Below are 25671 nucleotides of genomic sequence, written 5' to 3'. Positions count from 1 at the left end.
TCTCTGTAAACAACACATGTAAAATTGAGTTATGTTTTCTACAAACAACCTGGATAAGAAACACTTCTTGGTATGAAGTAGAAAGTGAATACAACAGAAAGAAATGTGTGTAAGGAAGAAACTAGTATAAAATCATGGATTGCCATGGCCTAACACGGGTCACTTGTGGTTCCCCAAAGCTGTTAAAGAAAACAGCTAAAGCATTTTACCCTTTCTTTCTCAGAAAAAAATGCAAAGGTCACAATTATTTCTTTAATCTCAATCAAGGAAATTTCTGCCTAGCATTTGGCATTCAGTATCTTGAAGAGGATTCAGGTGTGTACATGCGTGGGATATCTTTCATAATATTCCCAGAAGGCTACTAAACTCCCAGAGTGAAAAACTCTCATCAGATGGAGGTAGGGGGTAAGACATTATGGCATCCACGCACCCCTGGTAAATCTCTTTTCTAGATTACTGGAACTGTTTTCTAAGTGTTGCCATCTTTAAAAGTTAAAATCCCCCACCATGACAAGAAGGCAAAGAGAGTCAGTGTATATGAGTCAATAATATCACATAACTATCTAAGCAGTAATATTAAGTGAGATGTGTACTTCCTATAGTGAGACTGGCACTTTCAGGCAGGCAACAGGCTTCCGCTTTCCATTTGTCCCTGCCCATGGGCCATTGCAAGAATCCTGGCGTGTTCGCAGTAAAAGATGCCTTTTGGCAGAGTAAAATCTAATTCAGTAGGTAAAGCTGGGTAAGAAGGACAGGAAGTGAAACATTTGAGTAATTACACTGTCTTCACCCTCATTTTACTTAAACTATCATGGGTTTTATACTTGGATGGAATGCTCTATAGGACTAACTCAAAACTGCTCTATTTCAAAATCAAAATGTTTTATATGAAATTCCATTTGCAAAAGAGGCAGCAAAAGACCATGTTTAAAATGCTTTATGATATTTTATTTGATATTATTCAATCACACAGGTTTTGTGGCAAATATGCATCTCTAAATATGCATAATCAAACATTTTATTTTTCCAGGTCTTGAATTTGTCATAGAAATAAGCCATAGATTGTTACTTTCTGATTTACTACTTATAGATTCATATTGAAGTATGCCATGAAGAGGAGATAAATGAATTTATATGACACTATTTACTGATTACGAAAATAGAGAAATACAAAAATGTTATCTAATAATAACAGAAAATGTATTTCTTTTTTATTCCATTACTTTTGAAATTAAACGTAAACACTAAAATAGAGAGTAGTCAAACTGATTTGGCACATTTAATATATATTACCAATATTATATTTTTCATTCTTGAATAATGAAGCACATGATTCAGCATTGCATACTTTGGGCTTTGTTCAAACATTAGTTGCTATAATCATGAAGGTGACTATTAAAACCAGTCAGGGCAGGTGTGCGCACAGCAACCAGGCTCTATCCTATAATCTCATTTTGTTAGGAACATAGTTTAAAGAGAAAGGCCATTAAAAGAGGATGAGTTTGGACACCCATCTCACGCATGAGTAGTGAATGGTATTTAGTTAGTAAATATTCTCACTATCCTCTATCTAACACCAAAAAGAAGCAATTTCAGTGAAGGGGATTTTACTTAATAAAGTTCTACAAACCCAATTTGAGGCTTTCTTTTCCTGTCATAGCAAATAATTTTTTGACTTTCTTCCTTTGTACTTTATGGAGCTAATAACATTTTCCTAGAAACAGCATTAAAATTAAAGGTAATTTTTAATGATAAAATGTTTCCTTGGATACATTTTCTTGTATGTTAAATTGTACTTTGTTTCAAAATGCTTAATTTCATTTACAATTAGAAGTCAAATATGGAGCACAGCATAGGGCAATTTGGAAATTGTCACACTAATTGCCACAAAAAAGTTAATTTTTCACATAAGACAACTGGCAGTGAACATCCAATTAACTGCCACACAGTTATTTAAATACTATCCTCAGAAAAGAATTATTCTATTTTATGACCATTAATTGAATGGTCATTGACATGAGACATTTTTTACACTTACAGATGTATTTTGAAATTATATATTTTTATTTAGAAAATATATATTTGTTTTAATTTGGAAAGAGCTGAACACAAGGATCATGATTTTAAAAGATCAGCATATGTAGGTGACATGGAAGTTCACGGCAACTGTTTCACAAATCACCTTAACACACCGGATCCACAGATAAGGGTACGCCTCTCTTTGGTTCATAAGGTGTTGTCCTGGAAACCATTTTGATGCAGTCGACAATAGGGCAGACACTGAGACACAGAGTACAGCCTGTACAAGTGTCAGTAATGGTGGGCAGGTGGGTTTCTGGATCAAACCGTATAGCCTGCAAACAGAAGTAGAGGGTATTGATGTCACTGACCACAAAGGTCAAGAATGTCCCCATTTTAGCATCAACATTTTTATCTGCTGCAGCGGAGCTGCACTGAGACGACGACGTCCAGCTCTGTGGTGCAACTATAGCAACAGTTGAGCTGACAGAGGAGCAAAAAAAGAGCAAGAAGAGAAATCCTTTTAAATTAAAAATGCAATGTTTAAAATTCCTTAGGGGTATTTTTCTTCATTGTGTGAGGAAAATATGTCATAACATAGTCACTCTCTAGTTTTCTTTGTTCTGTGCAAAGTTGGGGTCTTTCCAGTTCTACCAGGATGGGGCGTCTTCTACCTGTGGATTTTGGGGGACTTTCACACGTCCTCCTCTTCCTCTTCACACTCTTTGTTCTTGACAGTGGAAAAGTGTTACTGTCAGATTCTGAGGCAATGAATACATCTGTGTGGATTTCAAATAATGCATGTAGTTTTTAGAAGAAAGCAGCAGAAAAAAATTAGCTTAACAGTCAGCTTTGAGTTTTGAAGATTTCCAAGCTGACTAGTCATTGTCCACCACGAAGGGGAAAAAACACTGAATGGAGAGCCAGGAAAACTGGTGTTCAGTCCTGGCCCTGACACTACTGAGCCCAGATTACCACAGCCAGGCCTCCAGCTCTGAAACGGCTTAGGATTTTGAGAAATTTTACAATTTTCCTTTCCCCGTCTTCCTCTATTCCCTCCCTCCCTTCCTCTCTCTTTCTTTCCATGAAGCAATGTAGAATAAGCAATTAAAAATACCTAGTGTGAAATTCAGAATTGAGTTTTTTTTAAAAAAAGATATGATTATTATTTTCCCATTAAACAGACACATTTCAATAGTGAAAAACGACATGTAAGACCTCAGCAGAAGTTACAGAATTTCTATCTAGCACAGATTTCAGGGCAGCTATGTAGGGGTGGATCATGGTGTTGGAGGGGATTTAGGAAACTTGCCTGGCAGTCTCACATGCAAAAAAAGAAAAAGAAAAAACAAAAAAAAACCAAGAGTTTTACTCAGACTGTGTACTACTTTGAAGTGACTACATTGGGACTGAGGAAATTATAAGGGACATTAAGTGTCTCTCCACTCCCAAGGTACCCCTTGAGGCCAGGTTTACAAATCTTACATTCTCAAGTAATTGCATTATTCTGATTTTTTTCCCTGTCTCATTCTCTAATGTAATTCAATTATATATGTGTATGTGTGTATATATATATATTATATATATAGTTGTTTAAAAAATTCCCTCCTCCAAATGAAGCTACATGCAACTATACTTTTTCCTCTTTTATGCATATATAAATGAAAATAATATTTTCACAGTAAATCATGATAGTTGCTTAATATTTTTTAAAAGTCTGATCTTTAAGAAAATAAACATATATTTCAACAAGAACTATAGCTATAGCAAATCATGAGAATATTTGTCCACACAAATTGGTGTTATGTTTTGTAAAACAACATTTTAAGGTGCTGTTTGGATAAATAAAAACGATTTCTCTTTCTTATGTACTCTTACATATAAATGGAAACTCAATGAAGTAACTGATAGAAATTAAGACTAATGCTTAGAAATACACTTTGAAAATCTGCAAACATATAAAACTTTATGTTCAATTAAAAATTTTGGTTTTCTATTTTTATTTTCTGAGACAGAAGAATCAAAGAACTTTCTAAGTCTTTTAACATCCATAATTGTGATTTTCTTTCTTATTACTAAGAAGGTTTTTACTAAAGTTGTACCAAGTCTAGAATTCCACGGTGGGAGCCATAAGTTCTAAGATTTAAGACATTAGAGAGCTGATGCTATGATAGTTATAGGACTTTCTGATTGATCTCTGATTGGTTAATTAGAAAGATGACATGAAAGTAAATGTGATATGGTTAGTACTTTCAAAATAACTGTTAAGACACCTTTTAGCTAGAAAAAGAAAGTGATGAATTGAGTAAAAATTTGCTGCAGAACTGCGAAACTAGGAAGAAAAATTAATATTTTTTTAAAAAATTAAAACATGTCTGTCATAAGAATATGCAAAATACCACCATGAGCAGTATGGGATCTGCCCCTCAGTTGAAGAAGGTACATAAACTTCACTTTTTTAAAATGGGGACATTTCATTATGAATTTAGAACATTCCATTGATCATTTCTTAAAAAGATCTGTTTTTACTTATAGCTTGAAAAATACAATGAAAATAATATTGCATAGTTTTTAGCAACTTTTAATAGTTTAGTAGTTTTCCAAAACTTTAAAATTTGCTTTCTGCAAACTCTATATCGTAAGAAATTCTTTTACTTTCACAATCAGTCAGGGTTTTGAGAAGAAACTTACGTATAAAAGCATTGTTATGATCATTTTTTCATCCATTTCTAAAATTCAACTAGTTAAAAGTCATAGTTGTGCCAAACTCTTTAAAAAAATAGCAGGTTATAAATATACAGGAAGTAAATGAAGAAGCAAATTATAAGTCAAACAGAAATTCATAGAATGTGTTTTCAAGAGAATAGCCCACTAGAAGGAGTCAAATCCCCAATTTCTTTTCTTCTCTTGTTTTTTTCCCCTCCATGGTAGACGCTCTGCTGAGGACTGAGGAGCTGGAAAGTAGCTATGGCTCTCTTCATGAGGGAAGAATACATCTCTTTGGCTTTTCTAGCTTCAGAGGAATTCCTGGGACCAACTTATACAACTAGTTGGTGGGAAAGTGCTTCCTTCTGACTGTAGTAAAAGCCTAATCAATACTGAATGGAAGAGAACTCTCTTTTGGCAGAAGGAATCATAGACTTTCAGAGTAATGGCCATAAATGGTTGTTCTTTTCCCTTTCCTCTGCGTTAAAGCATAATGCTTTCCTAGTATTCATAATTTTGTGTGCATTTCTCTTTTCAGTTGGATTTTTCTCTTTAATGTTGTGGGTGATGAAATGATATAAAAATAATTCTGTGCATTAAATGCTGGCATAGTTAGTAAAAATTACAACTTTCCTTTTAAAAAAAGACCATATTACAAGGGTGACAGCACAGAAAGATGTACTGTTGCAGAAGAGCAATATTTGGCACCACCGGTTTAAATTTCACACTTAGCAACAGAAAATGCTTTCTGCCACAAAAACCAGAAGAAACATGTCTCATAGCATTCTAATTCCAGCAGGATTCTTACCTGGTAGCCAGAATCATTACAGGTCATGTAGCATTTACCACAGTTAATACACATTTCTTCATCGATCATAGCCACAACTTGCTCTATGTTGCTCAATTCACCAAATGTTCCAAGGTACTGTAGTGCTTTTCCTATTACATCCTAAAAATAGCCACTGAATTACTTAGCAAGCTCATTTTAAAACATTTTCATGTAATAATTAATATCACTCAGCATTTTCCTGTTTTTATACAATGTTGCATTATATTAACTTGGGAGACTTTAGATAGCATAATTCTCATAGATAAGCTTTTTATGATAATTATAGCTTAGATGTTTGTCTTCTGAAAGATGGGCAATATGCATGCCTAGCTTAGAAATACAAGACCTAATTAACTGTATTCAATAGATTTTTGACTGGACAATTGAAAACAGCATTTCTGTGGACAGAAAGAATAAATGACACTTGTTTGAGTTGTTATGGCTTACTTTTTCTCATTCTTGGACCTTGAAGGACCAAAAGTAACGCAAAGTGACAAAGGGTAATACACTATGCTAGAAAATTAGACTGCTCATAATGAAGGGAATACAAGTGTGAATATTATGCATTTATGTCACTGTATGTGGATTTTAGATTTTAATTTAAAAAGTGCTTTGATAGAATACTCACCTGTCATGTCTTGAAGCATATATAACATTATTTAAAAATTCTAATTTATGCTAATTGATTAGGTTGATCCAATAGTTAAGTCAGATGCTCTTTTACTTTTAAAGAACTGGAATTTTCTTCATTTACCATTGAAGATCTTTCATGTGGTTACACATTGCTTTGTTCTTCATACTAATTGGGAGTGTGCTTAATATGTGAAGCACAGAATATGTTTCATCAACGATAAGAAACACTTTGCTTCATAAAACAAAACAAAAGAATGTAGCAATGTCAAATTAGCATGCTGTCAAGATTTTTGCTTTTGTTTTTAACTATTAACATGAGAATCTTCTTTGAATTTAAGATCCATGTTCAAGGAGGTTTGACTCTCACTTAAAATCATCTTTCCATAATCTCTTTGGCATTGCATTTTCTGCTCTTCTTTTTATAATCTTGCTTACTCTTCTTTACTTTTTTTTTCTATTTGATCTCTAAATTACAATATACTCATTATCATGGAATTTCAAACTGAGACAAAGTTTACATTTTTATACAGTTCCTTTGTGTACCTCTCAAGTGATAAGATGCTGGAAAACTTTCAATATTGTCTTCTCTATTTTCTTTATAATGCGTTGAAGTTATAATTTCAACTACACTGCAGTCTGTTTGTAGGTGGGCACTTGATATCCAAATCAATATCTCCATTTTGAAATTCTCCCATAAACTCAAGATCTACATTTATCAGCTGCATAATGAGCATTGTCATTAGAGATTGGTACTTCAAATTCTGTACTCACTGAACTTATCATTAACAACACGAACTGGGTCTTCCTTTGTATTTCTTTAGTTTTGTGAATAGTGTTAGGATTTTTCCAATCATAGAGTCTTGGAATTTCACTACATAACTTGCTCCAGTATCTCCTATTTGTCGCCAAGTCTGGGTCCTGGATGTGCAATATCTTTTGAATCCTTTCCATGTTTACTGCCATCTTTAAACGTTATTAATGAATTTCTCATTACTTTTGATGCAATTGTAAGAGACTACTTGATAAGTTTCATCCTCACATTCTTCCTTTCCCACTCTATCCTGTGCAATGCCGCCATCTTAATCTAGAATGTAAGACACAGACTAAATTTCTCACTACCTTATTCAAAAATCTGTTGAATTAGGCACAGGCTTACCACACTGGCATTTAAGGCTTTCTGCAAACATGTCTTTTTCTGTCTTATTTCTCAGTTTCAAACACCATGCACTTCAGCTACAAGGGAGGACACACTTTTCAACTGACCCATCTGAGGTCGAACATTAGGTTAAGTTCCTGTCTAAACTACCTTTCATTCCTAACTCCACTTTGCAAAATCCTAAGCATCCTTCAAAGACATCTCAAATGCCACTACTTCATGAAGATTTCCTTAATCCTTCCTTCTTCTTTCCTAACCAAATGTGAGGATGTGATCTCTCTTTCTTCCTCTTTCTCTCTTCTTTCTCACCTTTTTCCCTTTTCCTCCCTTCCTTGCCCTCTCTCCTCCACATCCTCTTTCTTAAAAATTTTTTTTTGATGGCCTATGGTATTGTATTTATTATGTGGAACTAATGACAACAGATAACTTTTGAGTCCTTAATATATTTCAGGCCAGTGCCATATTTTTTACACATTTTCTCACTTAAACCTCACGCATTTAATAGTTGATGATGTGACTGAGATTTAAAGTATATAATTAAGTAAATGATGAAGCAGGGATTCAGAACCAGTGTTGCCTGACTTTAAATACCATGATCATCAGCACTCTGCCATGCTGACTCATTTGTTAGTCTCTATTTAGCAAATTCTAGTGCGTGTTATGGATATTTTCTACATTTAGCTTCCTATGTTGTGGTCTCTTAGTAGGGTTTTATTCATCTTTGTATCTCATGTGGTGTATTGTGTTTCTGGAGATCACTGAAACACAACGGGTACTCAAATATTTGTAAAATAAATACAAATTTTATGCATCTATACACTACACATATAATATGGTGGTAGGCACATAGTGGGAATGAAGTAATAGCTACTTTACTGAACATATTTTTTGATATGAGTATTTTAAATACAAAATAATCATAGTCAAAGTATCTGGATATGTGTAATATTTCCCAGTACTATTTTAAAATAATAAATTCAAGAGGTCACTGTTTGGTTGTAAAAGGCCATTTATAAGTGATCGAAAATAATTTGTTAAGCCTAGTAAATAAATCAACCTAAAGAGTTGTTTTACTGAATCAGATCATGATGACTAAAATCATCAATAAATATTCAAAAGATGATTATACAAGAAACTCCCTAGGCAGTCAACAAGTGTATAAGCCTTCTTCAAAAGAAACACTGTATACACTTTAGAAATTTTATGTGGAGCAAGTCCACATTCTGCGTACATTAAATATACCTTTTCCTCTATATTGGAGATTTGCTTTGGTCATTTATTAAAACATCATTGTTTAATGTCAAACCATTGTGGAGCCTCTAGAAGTTATTAGCACATGGTGTTAACAATTCATCCCTTATTAATTGCAGTTTTTTAAGAAAATTATATTTATTTCTTCATCTGGAAGAGCACAAAATAGTGACAACTATTTTAAATCATTTTGGGAAAGAGTAGCAAAAAAAATTATTTCATGTGGCTAAGAATGTGGACATTTGTTTTAATCCCAAAGCCTCCAGGTAGTACTACCAGTTTATGAATACCCTTGAGTAGACATCTTAGAATCTGGAGTTGGCTGAAACATGCATAAAATCAGTAAATCACATATGGCTAGTTTCCAGTCCCTCTTGGACACACATTTGTGGAGATCAGGGAACCCATATTCATTATTCCAATTCATGATTACATCCATTTGGATGTACAAAGGTTCAGCAGTATGTATGTGGAAATGTTTATATGTAGATATGTATGTGGAGAAAGCAATGTTAAATCTTTTAAATTATAGATGATAACATTTAATTTTAATGTCGGTGTTCAAGGAACTGACATTGCAAAGTACTACAGAATTCCAAGATCACATTATTATCAATTTATTACTTGTTTGAGATAATTAAAAGTTGTTGTTGTTTTGTTTTTTTTGAGACGGAGTCTCGCTCTGTTGCCCAGACTGGAGTGCAGTGGCGTGATCTTGGCTCACTGCAAGCTCCACCTGCTGAGTTCAAGCGATTCTCCTCCCTCAGCCTCCCAAGTAGCTGGGGCTACAGGTGCAGGCCACCACACCCGGCTAATTTTTATTTTTAGTAGAGCCGGGTTTCACCATATTGGCCAGGTTGGTCTCAAACTCCTGACCTTGTATCCACCCGCCTTGGCCTCCCAAAGTGCTGGGATTACAGGCATGAGCCACAGCACCCAGCCAATTTTTTTTTTTTTAAATAGACTAGTCAATGTTTCTGTTTGATATAAAATTTAAGGCCAAAGAGTGAGGAAGTAGACAGCCCTGATTCCATCCCTGATGTTTCATTCTGAATTTATTATGACCAATATTAATTTATTAGTTTTGGCCTATTTTTAATAGCTGATGGAATTATTTTCAAATTCTGTCTGGCATGTCAGTTGTTCTTTCTAGCTTCAAGTCTTCATATTTGATTAGCATGTATCATATCATTTTCTATTGCATGCCTATGGCTCTTGCCCTATCTTAAAGTAAAAAAAAGTCATAAGATGAACCATTGTAAGTCACACTATCGTAAAGTAAAAAAAAAAAAAAAAAAAAAAAAAAAAAAAAACCATTTAAAAAAAAAAAAAAAAAAAAAAAAAAAAAAAAGAAAAGAAAAACCATGGTAAGTCAGGACCGTCTGCACTTTGCACAATTTCTGCAAATAAGTGTCCTTCGAAAACCAGTACCCAGGACAGCATGCTGTGGGCAGTCACTATGACTTCTAAATATTGAAAACATTCAATATTTAAATTATTTGGATGTAGCTATTTAATCATTTAACTATTTCCTTATCTGTACCATTACCAATGTCATATCTTTTTATGGTATATTCACTTCTTGCCTAATAAATCTTTCAAAAGAGAAAAATGAGATAATTTAGTTTGCTCTTACTGAGTTTATGCTGATTTTTAACTTCTTCCTTTACTAATGATCCCAAATCAAAAGCTGAATGACCTTTGTAGGATTCCTTTGCGGTTAAATCTCAATCTTTCTGATTTGTTTCCATCTTTTCCCTACTACCCCTACCGCATCCACCTTTTTCTTTGGTAAAGAACCTGGAGCAACATTTATTTTTCATCATTGTAGTACAGTGATCTCTTACAAAAGCAATTAAAATATAGCAGGTACTTTATTCTGGATATTCTATATATGCCCTCTGAGCAGAAGGCAGAGACAGGTACTGTACAGTAAGAAAAAGACATCTTGAATTTAAATTTGGTAGAACTCTAATAACTAAGGACTCAGCTTGAATATGCTGAGAACAGAGGGCAGAGACAAAGATCCAGAAAGGCAGAGACATGATCCAGAAAATGAAGTAGTAGATTGGCCAGCGAGGGTGAGAGAAGCAAGTAAATCAAGAGATGGAAGAGAAGCAAGTGAGACTCCTGGAACTAAAGTAGTGAGAGAGGGTTGGGTGAGAGGGAGATTATTCGTGAGAGAGTCAGATGGGTAAGGATTGGCTGGGAGCAAAGTTGGTTCAGTACATATCTGTGGCCCTGATCACTGTATTTTTTCTATCTGGGATGAGCTCAGGCTTTAAAGTAGTAATGTCTTGCAAGACACTTTGGATTTAAATTCATTTAATGAAGGTAAGTGTGTTTTTACAATATCCTTAGGTATCTTAGGTTTTAACTCTCAAATATATTTACTCTTTTCAGTTCTGATAACATTCTTTATGAGATTCTAGAAAGATAATAGGAGTGAAACAGTTCTCTCTAATTATAATTTAACAGTGTACCACCTGCTCTAACTACTGAGTATTAATAGACAAAATATATTTCTGTTTTTCCTAATATTTTCTCCAAACTCAGATCATTTGAGGCTTTAGCACTTCTGACCCATCCTTAAATCCTGATGCCACCCTTTTATTTTCATTATTGGTAATGTGATCTGTCTTTTCTCATATGAGCACCAAACACTGAGTTATCTAAATGCATAACCTTTTTTTCACTTCTTAGAAAACGTAGTGATTATGTCATCAAATTTGTACTTGTCAGCTTCTCATTTTTTCCTGATCCATCTTCAGGTTGAGTTGCTGACTATAAGATAATACCTATTGTTTTCTCTGAACTTCCTGAAATTAGGTTTACTAAAGGTGGGATACTTGCATTTCTAAGCTCAGACTTCCTTTCATTGGCCTAATAAACTCTAAATTAACGTGGAATGGTTACTTTCCTTGAAGATTACTTTAGCTGCCATTTTCCTCAAACAGACATTTTTAGCCAGAAATAAGCCAAAGCAGCAAGTCCCCTCATTGCTTCTCTCTCTTTTGTGAGATTAAATTTCCAACAAGGCAATTCAATAATTTTTCCAATGTTTTGCCTTTAGTGGATTGGGATTTCCATCTGAAGTTTGCAAAGGCTTTCATCGCTCCTCTGTCTTGCCTGTCCCTATTAACCATCTGGTTACAAGGGCTCTGATGCAGTCCCAGGGTAACATTTCTGTTTTTCTTTCATTTCACTCTCCTGCAGCTGCTTCCTCCATACTCCACCCTCAGGTTTGTGAATTTCCATGCGTGTGTATACTTTTTTGATAGATACTGCTTCTCCCCCAACCCTTCCATCAGACCTATTTATTCCAAACAAGATACACCTTTCCATGCCATAATCTGGTCAGGAATCACATTTCTACAAATCCCCATAAGACTTAAGGGATTATTTTACCAAATTCTCTTCAGTTTTTAATGTTCAGTTGGATAATTTTCATCTGCTATTTGTTGGTACAGGGGACAATTGAGAATATTAACGCTGTTCCCTGCCCATTTCTCTGGTACCTTTTGGAAATTGCTGAACAAGTCCTCCACTATTTTTCTTTCTGTTCCCTCCTGTTTATGCTCCATGGTATCTAATACGGTCTTACAGTTTTATCTGAGTACTCTTCTCCTTCCTTTCACAATTCAATTGAAATAATAAAGCACTCAATCAGGCTGACTGGTGTCCTGCCAACACTGTCTTGCCAGTCTTATGAGATGCAGTCCATCTCTTACTAGAAGCAGCAGGAAGAAGACATGAAAACATCACTTGTGCCCCTAAACCATTCATTTTCCTACCCAGAAATTCAAAGACGTTAGAGATACATTCCTGGCTTCATAAAGAGAATGAGAATTCATTCTCATATATATCAACAGAAGTGGAAAGTATTCGGGGACTTTATAAGTCTTGGCAGACTCTCAAGTCTCTGTTATATGCTGCCTGGGAATAAAGCACGTTTCTCATTTAACTGGGCCAAATGTGCACACTGTCACTTCAGTTCTCTCAGTGAGGAAACGAAACTGCCTCCTGTAGGAGGCATTGTGTGTTTTCTTTTCTCTAGCACAGGTGAACCTGTAGAATATGTCAGGAGCTTCTTCAGAAGGTCCTTCTTCATCTTTTAGAAGGAAATTTTTATACTTATTGCAGGAGGCCAGGTTTCTTCTTCTTCTTTTATCTCATTCTTCCCCATCAGCCTTCCAGTACTTTTGATACCCTCTTCTTCCTCAGAATCTTTTTCTTTCTGTTTCCTTTATGGAATTGGTAGCTTCATAATATGGCAATATGCATGGTAAATGCTATGCTATTATGAATTGGAAATGAAGATGTGGTGTTGATAAAAAGGAAATCATGCAGATGCCAGGCTGTCCCTGGGGTCCCAGATCATTCCCAGGGGTAGAACGGAGGGCCTCTGAGGCCATTTTTTTTTTTCCTTTTTTCTTTCAAGGGGCTAGGGGAATCAGGATGTACATTGTCTAGCAAAGATTTCTGGTTCTCAAGGACCCTCTAGTACCTGGATAACACTGGGCATAACCACGCTTGATGTTCAGATGAAATTCATAGCAGTTTAATCAGTTGACCCCATTGCTTTTTATATTATGTTACTAATACTGATTTATAAAACCCAGGTATTTTCCTCATTATTGCTTCTCAGTTCTGTGCTTTCTATGAATTCCAATTGAACAAAAGAATGAGTTTACCATTTTGATGTCACTATCTGCTTGATCCAAGGATTGTGTATTGGATTTAAGGTCCCATGGCTGTCAGTTATTGCAAGTATGTTTGAATACTGTGCTTTGCAAACATACTGATTTGCTTGAAATGCCACCTTCCTTTTCTTTTTTATTTCTATTTTTCATGAGAGACAGCAGAGGACAGTGCTTAAGGGCCACGTTTTAGAGCTACCCTTTGGAATCAAATCTTGCCTTTGATATCTTCCTAGCTGTGTGACCTTAGGAAAGTTATTTAACCTCTCTGTTTATCAATTGCTTACTCCATAATAGCAGAGGGTTATTGTGAGGATTAAATGAGCTAATTCGCAAGCACGTAGCAATGCTTGAAACCTCATAAGTACTCAATAAATATTAGCTTTTATTATTAATTCTCTGCTTAATTAACACTAATTTATTAAACTCCACTTTAAATATCACCATCTCTGTGAAGCTTTCCACAATTACCCGAGGCAGAACTAATCCCTTTCACTCCTCTGTTTTCCCAGAGCATTTTGTACATATTTGATTGAACTGTAAATAATTTTTAACATGTGTCTTTCTCCCTTGCTAGACTATGAGCTCCATAAGGATAGACGTCTTTCTTTTTAAAATTCACGTTGTATTCCTAGTTTCTAGCACAATTTCTGGATTGCAGCAAGTGCATAATAAATATATGTTAGCACTACATCTCCATCGAGATTGCAAACATCCCTGAGCCTTGGACCATGCAGTGTCTGTTTTTTGAATCTCCTGCAGTCCTTAGCACACTGCTGGTCACACAGCAAATACTAAACACATACTTGCAATGGACTGATATTGAAACTGCCTACCTCTGAAGAAACAGAACATTAAGTCATAGCAGGCATTTGAAAAGAAAAAAGAACAAAAGATGAGATCTACTGAGCATAGCTTGCTTAGAAATACTATTGTTGCATTCCTAACCAGGGAAGATGGGGTAGATTAGAAACTTGAATGCATGACTAAAAAACTTGTTCAGACAAGAGGGGCTTAGTTAACTTCGTGGGACACTGGGGTTCTTTCTACAGCAGATGGGGAAGAATGTATTGCGGAAGCTGAGAGGATAAACAAAGCAGTGTCATGGAGTTTAAACTATCGAACAGAGGAATCTATAAAGAGGCCAGTAGAGAGGAGGGAAGAAACAAGCTAAAATAAACAGATGGGTGGACAGAAAAAATATAAAGCATGAAAACAGATAACCCAGGTCCTCCAGGAAAAAGGGAAGTAGGAAAAATGGTATGTCAAGAAAGAAGAAACACTCTAGGGAAAACACTGAAGTAATCGTGTAGCAGCAATTACATGGCGTGCCTGGGTGTGTGCTAAAAAACAGCAACAACAACCACAATAAAAGGACAAGAAGCAATGTCTGATGCATGTGCAGAGAGAAAACGACTCTTAAAGGGAATGTGGCCGTTAATATCAACGTGAACTGAAAAACCACACAGCCACATCATCCAGATGGGGTCTGAAATAATGGGCAAAAGGGCAAGGACTTGTATAAAAATGACAGTAACTGTGGCTCCCAGCATTTGAATAGAGCTGTGCTGTGTATAATACGTTCACACACATCTTTTCATTTAAAACAATGGAGTTGAGGCCTTCTGACATTATCCAGTATATATTTTGCCTCCTGTCAGTCCCTTGCCTGGATTGTTACAATAGCTTCTAACTGGTCTGCTTGTTTCTGCCCTTGTCCCTCTAGCATACTGTGTCAACACTGCAGCCAGAAAGATCCTTTGCAAAAATAAGCCAGATCATATCAGTCTTCCTTTCTAAAAGCCTTACTGGTTTCTTGCCAAGGACTTTGCTATTTCAGGGTCTTTGCACTTTCTGTTCATTCTGAATGGAATGTTTTCCCCCTGGATACCCACATCATTCATTCCCTCACTTTTTTAGGTGTTTGCCCATATGCCATTAAATAGGCAGGTGTTCCCTGGCCAGTCTCTCTAGTAATTTGTATTCTCCTAAGCTTGTTCTATTTTCTCCATTACACTTGTCACCATCTGACATATTATGTATTCATTTGTTTATTTGTCATTGTCTGTTTCTCCCTACAAAATTGTGAGCTGCATGAGAGCTGGGATTTTCACTACTGGATTGTGCTAGTGACTGTTATAGTACTGGAACATAGTGGTTGCACATTAAAGATTATTGGATAAACGAAGAAACATACATGGATGAATTTGACAACTGTTGCCAACTAGAGGTGGAATTTCATTGATTGCATATGTGAGACAAAATGAAACAACACAAAGTATTGGTAAAACAGTCGGTGCTTTCTGATCTCGTGGACCACTTTCCTATTCTTAAGACTTCCTTTTTGGATTTCTTCCACACTATCATTTTATTTTGGTGATCCTTCTCTTTCTTTGATTGCTTCTTCAGATTTGTTCCTCCAGAACTCCCTACTCCTTCACAGAGTATTAGGTTAAGTAAGAAATAAGAAAATACATGTGCAGTTTCTATCTTGGGTCTGGAACACAGTGGGCGTTGGAAATGTCAGTTCTTTCTCCTTTATATCCTCCAGTATAGGCCCATAATTCCTTTGAGTTTATCAACTTCAATACACTCAAATCTAAGTTTTTCATGCTACACCCCAAAACCCCCTCAACCTAAAACACTAACATCAAACCCTAACTCATTATCTTTTATTTTTCTTATCTCAGCAGAACCATAAAAAAGCTGGACATCTTAGTCCTCTTATTATCAGCTGTTTACTATACCTATGCCTAATATAATGAGAATCACTGACTCTTGGAGGAAGAATTAACAAGACTTTATTAATTTCATCTCTGTTTCCATTACCATGGCCAATTACCAAATCCAGGACCCCATTATGGCATATCTGAAATATTCTCAGTTCCCCATTTCCTTCTAATCTCTACCTAGTCTGTAAGGCTCCCTAAATGTCACTTCCTCAAGGAGGCTTTCACTGGCCTCTTCAAGCTAAATTAGGTCTCACTATGAAACAGATTCTATATATCTTGTATCTTTTCTATGTAGCTCATATCGAAAAATAATTTTGTCTTGTTAGTGTGATTCTTTAATATATCTCTATATTCTGTATGTTTTATGAGGACAGAAGCTGTGTATGTTTTATTTATTGCCCTGCAGATGCTCAATTGCTGGTGCATTGCTTATCTCATGGCAGGTATGCAATAAAGATTTCCTAAAAAATATATAGACTTCTTCAAAACTTCCGACTTTGTTGGCCTCCAGAGCTTTATGTATTTCTATTTTCATTCTTCAGTTCATTTTATTGAACAAAATGGAAATGAACAGTCATCTTAACGTGGATTTCTTTCAACCTGTTCATTTCAAATATTATAGCTAATAGTAACATTTATTTAGGACATATTTGGTGCAGGCACCATGCTAAAAGCACTTCATACATCATCTAATTTTATAACTCTATGAGGCAGATACTTTTATTATTTCCATTTCACAGATTAGTTAGCTGAGGCAAGTTCACACAGCTATGAAATGGCAATGCCATAGTTTGAACCTAGGCAGTGTGAGAGAGTAGTCCCATGCCTAATTCAGGAAATTCTTTCACCATAAATATAATCTGCTAAAATTTTACAAACTTTGCTTTGTATTTCAATGAGGGCAATAGTTTCTGAAGACATTTTTATGGTCACTTTCTTTAAATATGTCTGCTTGCTAAAATGACACTGGAAAGTCCAAATTCAGCTTTATGACATGTCTCTCCTCTTATGCAAGGTATCTTAATATATTGTTTAGACTCCTTTCCCTCTCTGCTTGCCAAACATATGAAAGCATATGCAAGCCTGGATCATTCTCATATAAACAAAACAGTCTTTTCCTCTATTCCATTCCTCTTCTTATCCCTTTCTTACTCACCTTTCTCAAGTTACTGAAAGTGTATTCTGCACACTTTGTTGTTACTTTCTCAGTCTTCATTCATTCCTCAAATTATCACCTCCTGGATTCTACTTTTCATCATTCCATTGAAGTTGCTTCTTGGGCCAGGAAAAACTAAAATGTGTTCGGTCTGAAGGTTATGCTAAGGAGCTTACCTTAGGACTATGGTTATGATGGGAGAATTTTAAGCAAGGGCTAAAACAAACAGACCTGCATTTTTAAGAGTCCTGCATAATAGTTGGGGAATGGATTAGATAAGGAGGACAAAAGAAAGCAGGACAGTTAATAGAATGTTTTAGAGTTCCAGGAAAGAATACGTAAGCAACACACTGAGGCCTCAGCAGTATGTAAAGAATGTAAGAGGAGGGAGATGTAAGAGATAAGAACAATAGTCATTGCTGACTAGCTTGTGAATAGGATGAGTAATAAGATGACATCCAGGCTGAACTGCAGCTTTTTGAGTTAGGTAAGATGGGGTTTATTGAGACAGAGGACTCAGGAGGAAGAGCAGGCTTGGAAGGAATGGGAATCAGTTTAGTTCTAAGTATGATGGCTACCGGGTTCCTTGTTCAGATGATGTAGGTGGAGGTGACCCCAAGATACAGTGATGCAAGTCTGAAGCACAGAAAATATGTCTGGGATGGAGAAGAGTTGAGTCATTGTGTAGGAAAAGTTTAGATTTATCATAGAGAAAGATTCTACAGAGAGAAGGAAGCAGAGAGGTGAATACAGACACTAACATCATGTTCTTTCAATCCTTTTCTACTTTCCCCAACCTGTTCCTCAGTTTCCATCATATGAGGCTACACGCTGCTCTCTGAACTCAGTGATTTTCTCAAGGCCCACCTTCCCCTACCTTTTCCATGAGGTTAATATCAGAAGGAAAAAGGAATCATATTAAACATATTTCAAAGTAAAGGATCAACGCTGCAGGACAAGAAAGAATTTTGCTTTGTAGAAGTGTAAAAGGGGTATCTTAGGTTTTGGTATTAATTAAATTAGGAGTTTAGAACCCAGAATTTTGAATTTAATTAGAAGTTTCCATTTATAAATATTTAAAAATTGTTTATTATTGGACAAATAATTACTTATGGCATAAAACTTTTTTCTAGAGATTGACCATCTTTATTGGAACCTTATATAATTCATTTTTGATTTGCCCTTGAAAAGTTTTAGAACATTTTGAGAGGTTGACAATTTGAACATAAAGTAAATGATGCAATTTATGGTACATTTTTATCACTGAATCATAATTTGAGAGATGAAAGGGATCCCTTTAAAATGCAGATATTGAGGTCTTGGAACAACTGTCTATTTGGAAAAAAGATAAAGTTATAACTGCACCTGATACTTTAGAGCAAAACAATTTTAGAGAAATTCAAGTAAAATACAAACATTAAAATCCTAAAACAACTAGATGGGGTAAACATTGATATAATCTTATCGAGGTAGAAAAGGCTAACCTAAGCAAATTAAGAAAGGGCAAAAATCACAAAATCAGCCTTTGCTAGAGATGATTACACAAATTAAAACTTCTGTATGTATGTGTATATGTGTGTATATATATGTGTGTGCATATGTGTATATATATACACACATATACACACAGTTTTATAATAGAATATAAATATAAATATATATACAGTTTTATATTTATAATACAGTTATTTGTTATAACAAATTTAATCTCTAATTTTCCAAAGAGATATCTGCATTTATGAAAACTGAAAATGCTCCCTTCCCCCAAAACCTCACCACTATCATTCACTATTTTGTTTTTTGACAGGGCACAGCATCTGCCTAGAAATGACAACAGGTGGAATGAGTGTGGACATTCTGGGGAGAAGGCCAAGGTAGTGGAAAATTCACCAGACATTAAGAAAATCTACCAGAGCTGCCCATTAAGATGTTGACACTGATAAGGTCTAAGATGCTGGTAAGATGGTAGCTACAATGTCTTGAGGCTTGTGTAACATGTAACACCAAGGAAATTCCATTCTGGATAACCTCTAAAGTAAGAAACCTTAGGAGAGGAACATAAGCTTGCACTATTTTTAATAAGATGCCTTATCTCTCTTTGATACTTCTGAAATCTTTATCTACATCCAAGACTTCACATTTCTTTGGTTTATTTAATTCTGAGTTTGATTTTGTTTGATCAATGATCTACAAGCTTTCATTCAACCACAGTAGATTTTTTGTTTGTTCTGTTTTGTTTTTTTTGTCTAGGTTATCGGTATTTAAAATATAATCCCTGAAAGATTTGAGGGCTAGAAAAGGTCAAAATGCTTTCATAATCATCTTGCACTTCTTTTATTTCAAATATAAATAATATCTTCCTTCAGAAATTTTTACACCTAAGGAAAAGATGCCTAGAGATGGAGATCGTACATTTAATTCAAATTGATTAAGAAGAGAAAGCTGGGAGAATTCCTATTGAGAGGTGAAGTCAACTGGACTTCCTGGGTTGAGTGGGGACTTGGAGAACTTTTCTTACAAGAGGATTGTAAAATGCACCAATCAGCACTCTGTAGCTAGGATTGTAAAATGCACCAATCAGCACTCTGTAAAAACGTACCAATCAGGGCTATGTAAAATGCACCAATCTGTGCTCTGTAAAACGCACCAATCAGCAGGATCCTAAAAGTAGCCAATCGTAGGGAGGATTGAAAAGACAGCACTCTGATAGGACAAAAACAGAACACGGGAGGGGACAATAAGGGAATAAAAGCTGGCCACTCCAACCAGCTGTGGCAACCTGCTCGGGTCCCTTTCCATGCTGTGGAAGCTTTGTTCTTTTGCTCTTCAGTATAAATCTTGCTGTTGCTCACTCTTTGGGTCCGTGCCAACTTTAAGAGCTATAACACTCATCACGAAGGTCCGCAGCTTCATTCTCGAGGTCAGAGAGACCATGAACCCACAGGCAGGAACCAACTCCAGACACACTATATCTCCAAATCATATAGTAGTCATAGCCACAGATGGGGGAAAAAGGCTCATGAAGGGTTGTAGGTTCTGGCCTTCACATTCCATCAGTGTTCAGTTTGTTCAGTTCATACTTTTAGTAGCACAAAAATAATTTAACATGAACTCAAGAGATGATTTGGGGTTTTTATGCTGTTAAATGTCCCAAGTGTTCATTTTATTTAGAATGATGGCATTGAAGTGTTGGTAGGCTTTGTGGTCAGCCACTCCCTTTGCTCTTGCAGAACTCTGTATTGCTTGGAACACCAAGTCTAAACTCCACTGTTTTTAGCATGAGACACATTTTTTTTTTTTCTTCATAGGTAGAGGGAATTTTTAAGGGTTCCAATCTCCAGTTGACTGCTAAAGATGAATTTCAGTGAGGTCTACTCGAGAGCACATAAAAGCAAGCTTTTCAGCTGATGTTTCAAACAGAAAATGGCAATGTAGGAGTAGAGTGTCATCAAATACAAAATAATGAATTTCAGTAACTGCAAAGTACATTTTAGTGATGATGATTTCAGAGAGAATGCCATCCAATAACACCTCCTTTTTTTCTCATTATGACTGCCTGGAAACAATACTGTCTTGAAGGGGGGCAGAAAAAAAGAAGGTGTGGTTACAAAAGGGCTACCTGAGGCATCCTGGTGGTGATGTGACTGTTTTGTATCTTGACTGTGGTGGTGGATATGTGAACCTACATACATGACAAAATTGTACAGAACTATATACAACACACACATAGAAGTAAAACTGGAAAAACTTGAATAGGATTGGTAAATTGTGTCTGTGTCAATATGCTGGTTGTGATATCATACTACAGTTTTGCAACATGTTACCATAGGTGAAACTGGATAAAGGGTACACAAGACCTCTCTGTATTATTTCTTACAACTACATGTGAATCTACATTTCTGTCAAAATGAAAAGTTTAAGGAAAAAAATCAAGAAAGGTAACATATACTCATAATCCCATCTTAATTATAATTTCTGTTATTACCAGAAAATAATCTCCTGAGAACCAAATAAATGTCCAGGCTTTCCAGAGGCCTAGAAAGTTTTTCCAAAACTTTCAAGGGATCACACTGATATTGATGTGCTTATTGGTAATTGAGTTGTGCTACATGCATGACTAACATAAGATCTGTTGGAGTTAATATGGATTAAAATAATTTTTAAATGACCATAAGAAAACAAGGAATTTCATCTTAATATCTCCTGACATATTTAATGTATATAAAAATTTCCAAGAAAGGCATGCTTGACAGTGTTCTAGAAAGTATAAAATATGCAAATAAAAAGGATTTTTTTATAATTTAAATGCAGTTTTCACCATGGACAGATTTTTTAAAAAAAACTTTCATTGTATTTCTAAAGCCAAATTAGTGATACAATTTATTTCTACAGCCAAATTAGTGATACATTTAAGCAGTAAATAAACATTTTAGCTATATTTGTATAGTAAAGTAGGCATACTTATATAGTTGGCATAATTTTTACCTTGATGGTTGGAACAGGCCATTTGGGGATAAAACAGTTTCTCTTAAGTGGTGAAAAAGCTACATTTTGTTCTTTCAGTCTAATCTTGTTTTCTGCTATGATTTTCTTGCGCTGTTCAAGATAAGGTCCAAAACTTGGCAGTTTCTAAAAGGAAAACACACACATAAGAAAGCATGTTAGTTCACAGAAGAGAAAAATGGGAAGATATAAACATATAAATATTATCAACAAACAAATGTGTGTCTAGGGATTGTTTCATGTATACTGTAACTAGGTCTTCACTTATTGTTTTGGACCACTAGTCTTCTAGGTACTAGGTTCCATTAATTATTAGAAAGAACACAACAGTACTTTTACCAAATATGTGTGTATTACATATACAAATGTTAATTAAAATGCATTTCTAAATGGAAAAAAGTTCACAATGGCAAACCTAACCCATTCACTTAAAACAATAGCTATTAGTTAAACCATTTGTTTGGTTTACATAGACAGAAGGTGAAATCTATTGATGCTTTTTTCCCCTTCATCAGGTTTTTAGCATGATATAGACACAGCTGTAGTCCCTGACAAATGCTTTTGTCAATAGCAAAGGTACTTTGCCAAAGTTCTCCTCTGGATCTCTATTTTATTGTGTTCAAATTCTTATTACATCTCTTTAAAGATTGTAACTAATGTTGATTGCAATTTACTGGAATAGCTGAAAAACAAAATGGTAAAAATATTGATTTGTCTGTACAGAAAATAAATTTTATTTTGCATGGAGGCAAAAACAAAAATGAAAAGGAGAGGAAATATTACAGTGCTTAAACAAACTCCATCAGTATTCAAAATCACATCACGGAGCTTTAAATTTCAAGGTTATTCAATTGTACTTTACAAAGTTCATTTAGAAAGATACCTGGGCGTCATGGAAAAATGCTAAGTGGTTTCAAGTTAACACGAAAATGCCCTCATACCATTCATTATCCCACAATTATTTTCTCTTCACTTTGTCCTTCCCCTCTTCTAGAACCTTTGATCTTCACTTTTACTGACACATACTGCTGGTGATAGACATCACTGAATTCCAAATGTTTTGTGTCGGCCTGTAACCTGGAATTGCTAGGTCTTTTTCATAAGACTGCAAAAATATACTCTCTCTCCTACAGAATAAAGCCCATTTATCTAGCTGATGGAGGTTTGGAAAACTACAGCACTCCAAGGTCATCCTGATCTCTGACCTAGCAAGTATATTGGTGAAAAATCACACTTGTTTCAAAACACTGGCCTCCACATTTCATCTTGCATAACGCCCGAGGAAAATGAGTTCTCTGGTCCTCTAGAGACCTCAGTAGGGTAGGCAAGCTAAACTTAAACCATGTTTCAATTAAGCCGAAGTGCAAACTGCAATTGTAATTTATATTAGTGAAGAACATATTTATGTGGAAATATCTAAGATTATTACTTCCATTATCAATTCATTATAATGATGTCAACAAGTCAAGTAAATGGAAACAACGTTATGAATGCCAAATTAATTTATATACAATTAGACTAGAACTGAGTACTTCATCTCTATACCTTAATGCTTTCCTAAATTGTAATATTTAATGGTTGCAGTAATATGAAATGATATGGAGGGAGATAGTATTTTGTATCTATTTTGCTATAAAACAAGTGATACTGACTTGCTAAAAGCATAAAATAAATAAGAGTATAAAACAAGTCCTCCTTATCACATATATAAGCATCCTTAATATAGAAAAGACAATGCTTTTTTGAAATGTCCTTTTATGAAATGGCTTTTTCTTGGGGCATATGAGGTGTTAGGGATTACACTTGGTGCCAAAGAAATGCCTTTGGGGTCTAGAAAACACCACATAAGGTGGTGAGCACATGTCCACATGATATAAATCTTCAGAATGTCACCCCCTGCGTGTTTCTCTTATACCTCAAGGCCATCTCAATCCTAATCTAATATACTCAAAGACCATCAAGAATGGTTAAGTGTTGAAACATATGACCTCTGGTTCTAGCAGATGCCTCATGTTAGCAGGTTTCATGAAAATCAGAACCATTATTTTCCCTGTTGGGGTTTACATGGTTCTCTGTTTGGGCTTTACCTTACTCAACATCGTCTAATGTCACCTAAGAGTTTTGTAAAGGCCATTCAAAATAAGTCATTCTTGGAACTTTTAAATCTATCTTCCTATAAGCGTACATCAGAGGATAGCATTTTTTTTTCATTTAGATTATTCTTTATCCAAATGAAGACAATGAATGTAGTTAAATTTAAACCATAATGATTTCAAATTGTTTCAACAATGGTAATAACAACAATAAATATTTGAAAATCTTTTGATGCTGAATATAATACAGCCTGTGTAAATATCCAACAGCCTGACACTTTCTGTCATTTTTTGCAATGATTGACCACATTTGCCATACATAAATTATGTTACACAGCCTTCCCCTGGCTAACATGCTAAGTTTCTAATGTGCTAATTGGTTTTATAATTAGTCCTAAAGAGAGAATCTCAATTTAACATAAAGATTCCTACAGGATTTTCTTTGTGCATTGGTTAGAAGAATTAATGGACTAAAAGGAAAACTTGTCAATTTTTTTTAATTGAAAGCAAAAAAAATACCAAATATCAGTGACTGCTCCTTCAACCTTCCACCAAGCATCTCCAAATCAAATTGAGTTCATTTTTGTTTAATTCCTCACTGCTACGTGGAGCTCTCAGAGACTAAGGCATAGTACCAGCTTCCAAAACTTCAAGGCTGCTGTAGACGTTTTGCTTTCCTTCTTAGTTTGAAAATTTAAGTGCTTTAAAAATATGTTGTATATATTAAAGTGGTCCTAAGGATATTTGAGTACTGAACATTTTAAAAGTTAAGTTTTCTGAAAACAGAAAACATCAATTCCCTCCTGCACCAAAGGAACACTCAATCACCTTTACACATACTACATTTACACATACGTTTGTGTTCTGATTTTGCAAAACAAAAAAAAAAAAAAAAAAAAAAAGGAAAAAGCAAGCAAGCAAAACAAAGCTAAGAAAGAGTGAAGATGAATGCATAGTTGGCCACTGTGTGTGTGTGCAATCAGTGATGATTAATAAAGCATTTAGTTCAAATCTCTGCCTGAACATATAGTTAATTGATTTCCTATTGCAGGAGGAGAAGCAGCAGGACCTGACAGTGCCAGTAGCAGGAGCTTTTCCTCTTCATTCATTATTTTCTTACAGAAAAGTTGTAGCCTGCGGTAACTCAAAGTGAGAGGTTTTGAGCGTCATGCTATATTTCTTAAACAAAGGAAAAAGTTCTTTAGGACTATCAAAAGCTGCTTTGTAACTGATGAACTGAACAAAGCTCAGAAATGGTGTGATTTTTGTTTCAATAGTTTCTCCAGGGATTCATCATTGATGAATTTGTTCTCACCAGAAAGGCTAAATCCTACTCATTTAAAGATAACAGTATCTTACACTAAAACTGTCTCTATCCAGATACAAAAAGCATTACATTGCCGATAGAAAAGTGACAACATAATGAATCAACAATGATACCTTAAGCCAGCAAAGCTTTAAGGTAAAGAAGTCTATTTGGATTATAATTTATTCATGGATCAATCTAAAGGTAATTGAGCATATTATGAAGTAGAAAAGGGTTCTTGTTTGTAATAGAAGCAAGCACTTGCATCTTCCAGTTTAAATTGCATAATTTTTATGAGAATGGCAGCAAGTTGCCTAATAGCACTAGTCTATAGTACTGTAATGGATCAACTCTATTTTCTTAATCACACTCTCTTATCTAATTGGAAACAATAACAGAAAGACAAGTAATTACTTGGATATCCAAATTGTAATATGTGAAAGATGAAAATATTTCAGGCTTATATCAGAATATATCACTCAGTATCAGATATATATGTATATATATGTATCTCATTCAGTATAAACCTGAAATCAATCAATCTATCTATCTATCTATCTATCTATCTATCTATCTATCTATCTATC

At 35.1% G+C, this 25671-nt stretch overlaps 1 protein-coding gene across 2 annotated transcripts in view; it reads right to left on the bottom strand.

Moving 5' to 3' along the window:
* Positions 1–926: 926 nt before the first annotated feature.
* DPYD (dihydropyrimidine dehydrogenase) overlaps positions 927–25671 on the bottom strand; it is an 875732-nt gene continuing 850987 nt past the window's right edge. The window contains exons 21-23 of one of the 2 annotated variants that reach the window (XM_023231016.1): positions 21668–21811; positions 5534–5674; positions 927–2354 (exon numbers count right to left, since the gene is read on the bottom strand). In XM_023231016.1, coding sequence (XP_023086784.1) covers positions 2184–2354; positions 5534–5674; positions 21668–21811 — 456 coding nt within the window. In that variant the 3' untranslated portion in view covers positions 927–2183. Of the gene's footprint in view, positions 2355–5533; positions 5675–18910; positions 20755–21667; positions 21812–25671 lie in introns of those variants that run through there. The other variant, XM_023231017.2, reaches the window with a different exon arrangement.

Source organism: Piliocolobus tephrosceles, chromosome 1 (assembly GCF_002776525.5).
Source record: "Piliocolobus tephrosceles isolate RC106 chromosome 1, ASM277652v3, whole genome shotgun sequence".
Taxonomy (NCBI): Eukaryota; Metazoa; Chordata; class Mammalia; order Primates; family Cercopithecidae; genus Piliocolobus; species Piliocolobus tephrosceles.
This window is presented reverse-complemented; position numbering and strand designations above follow the sequence as displayed.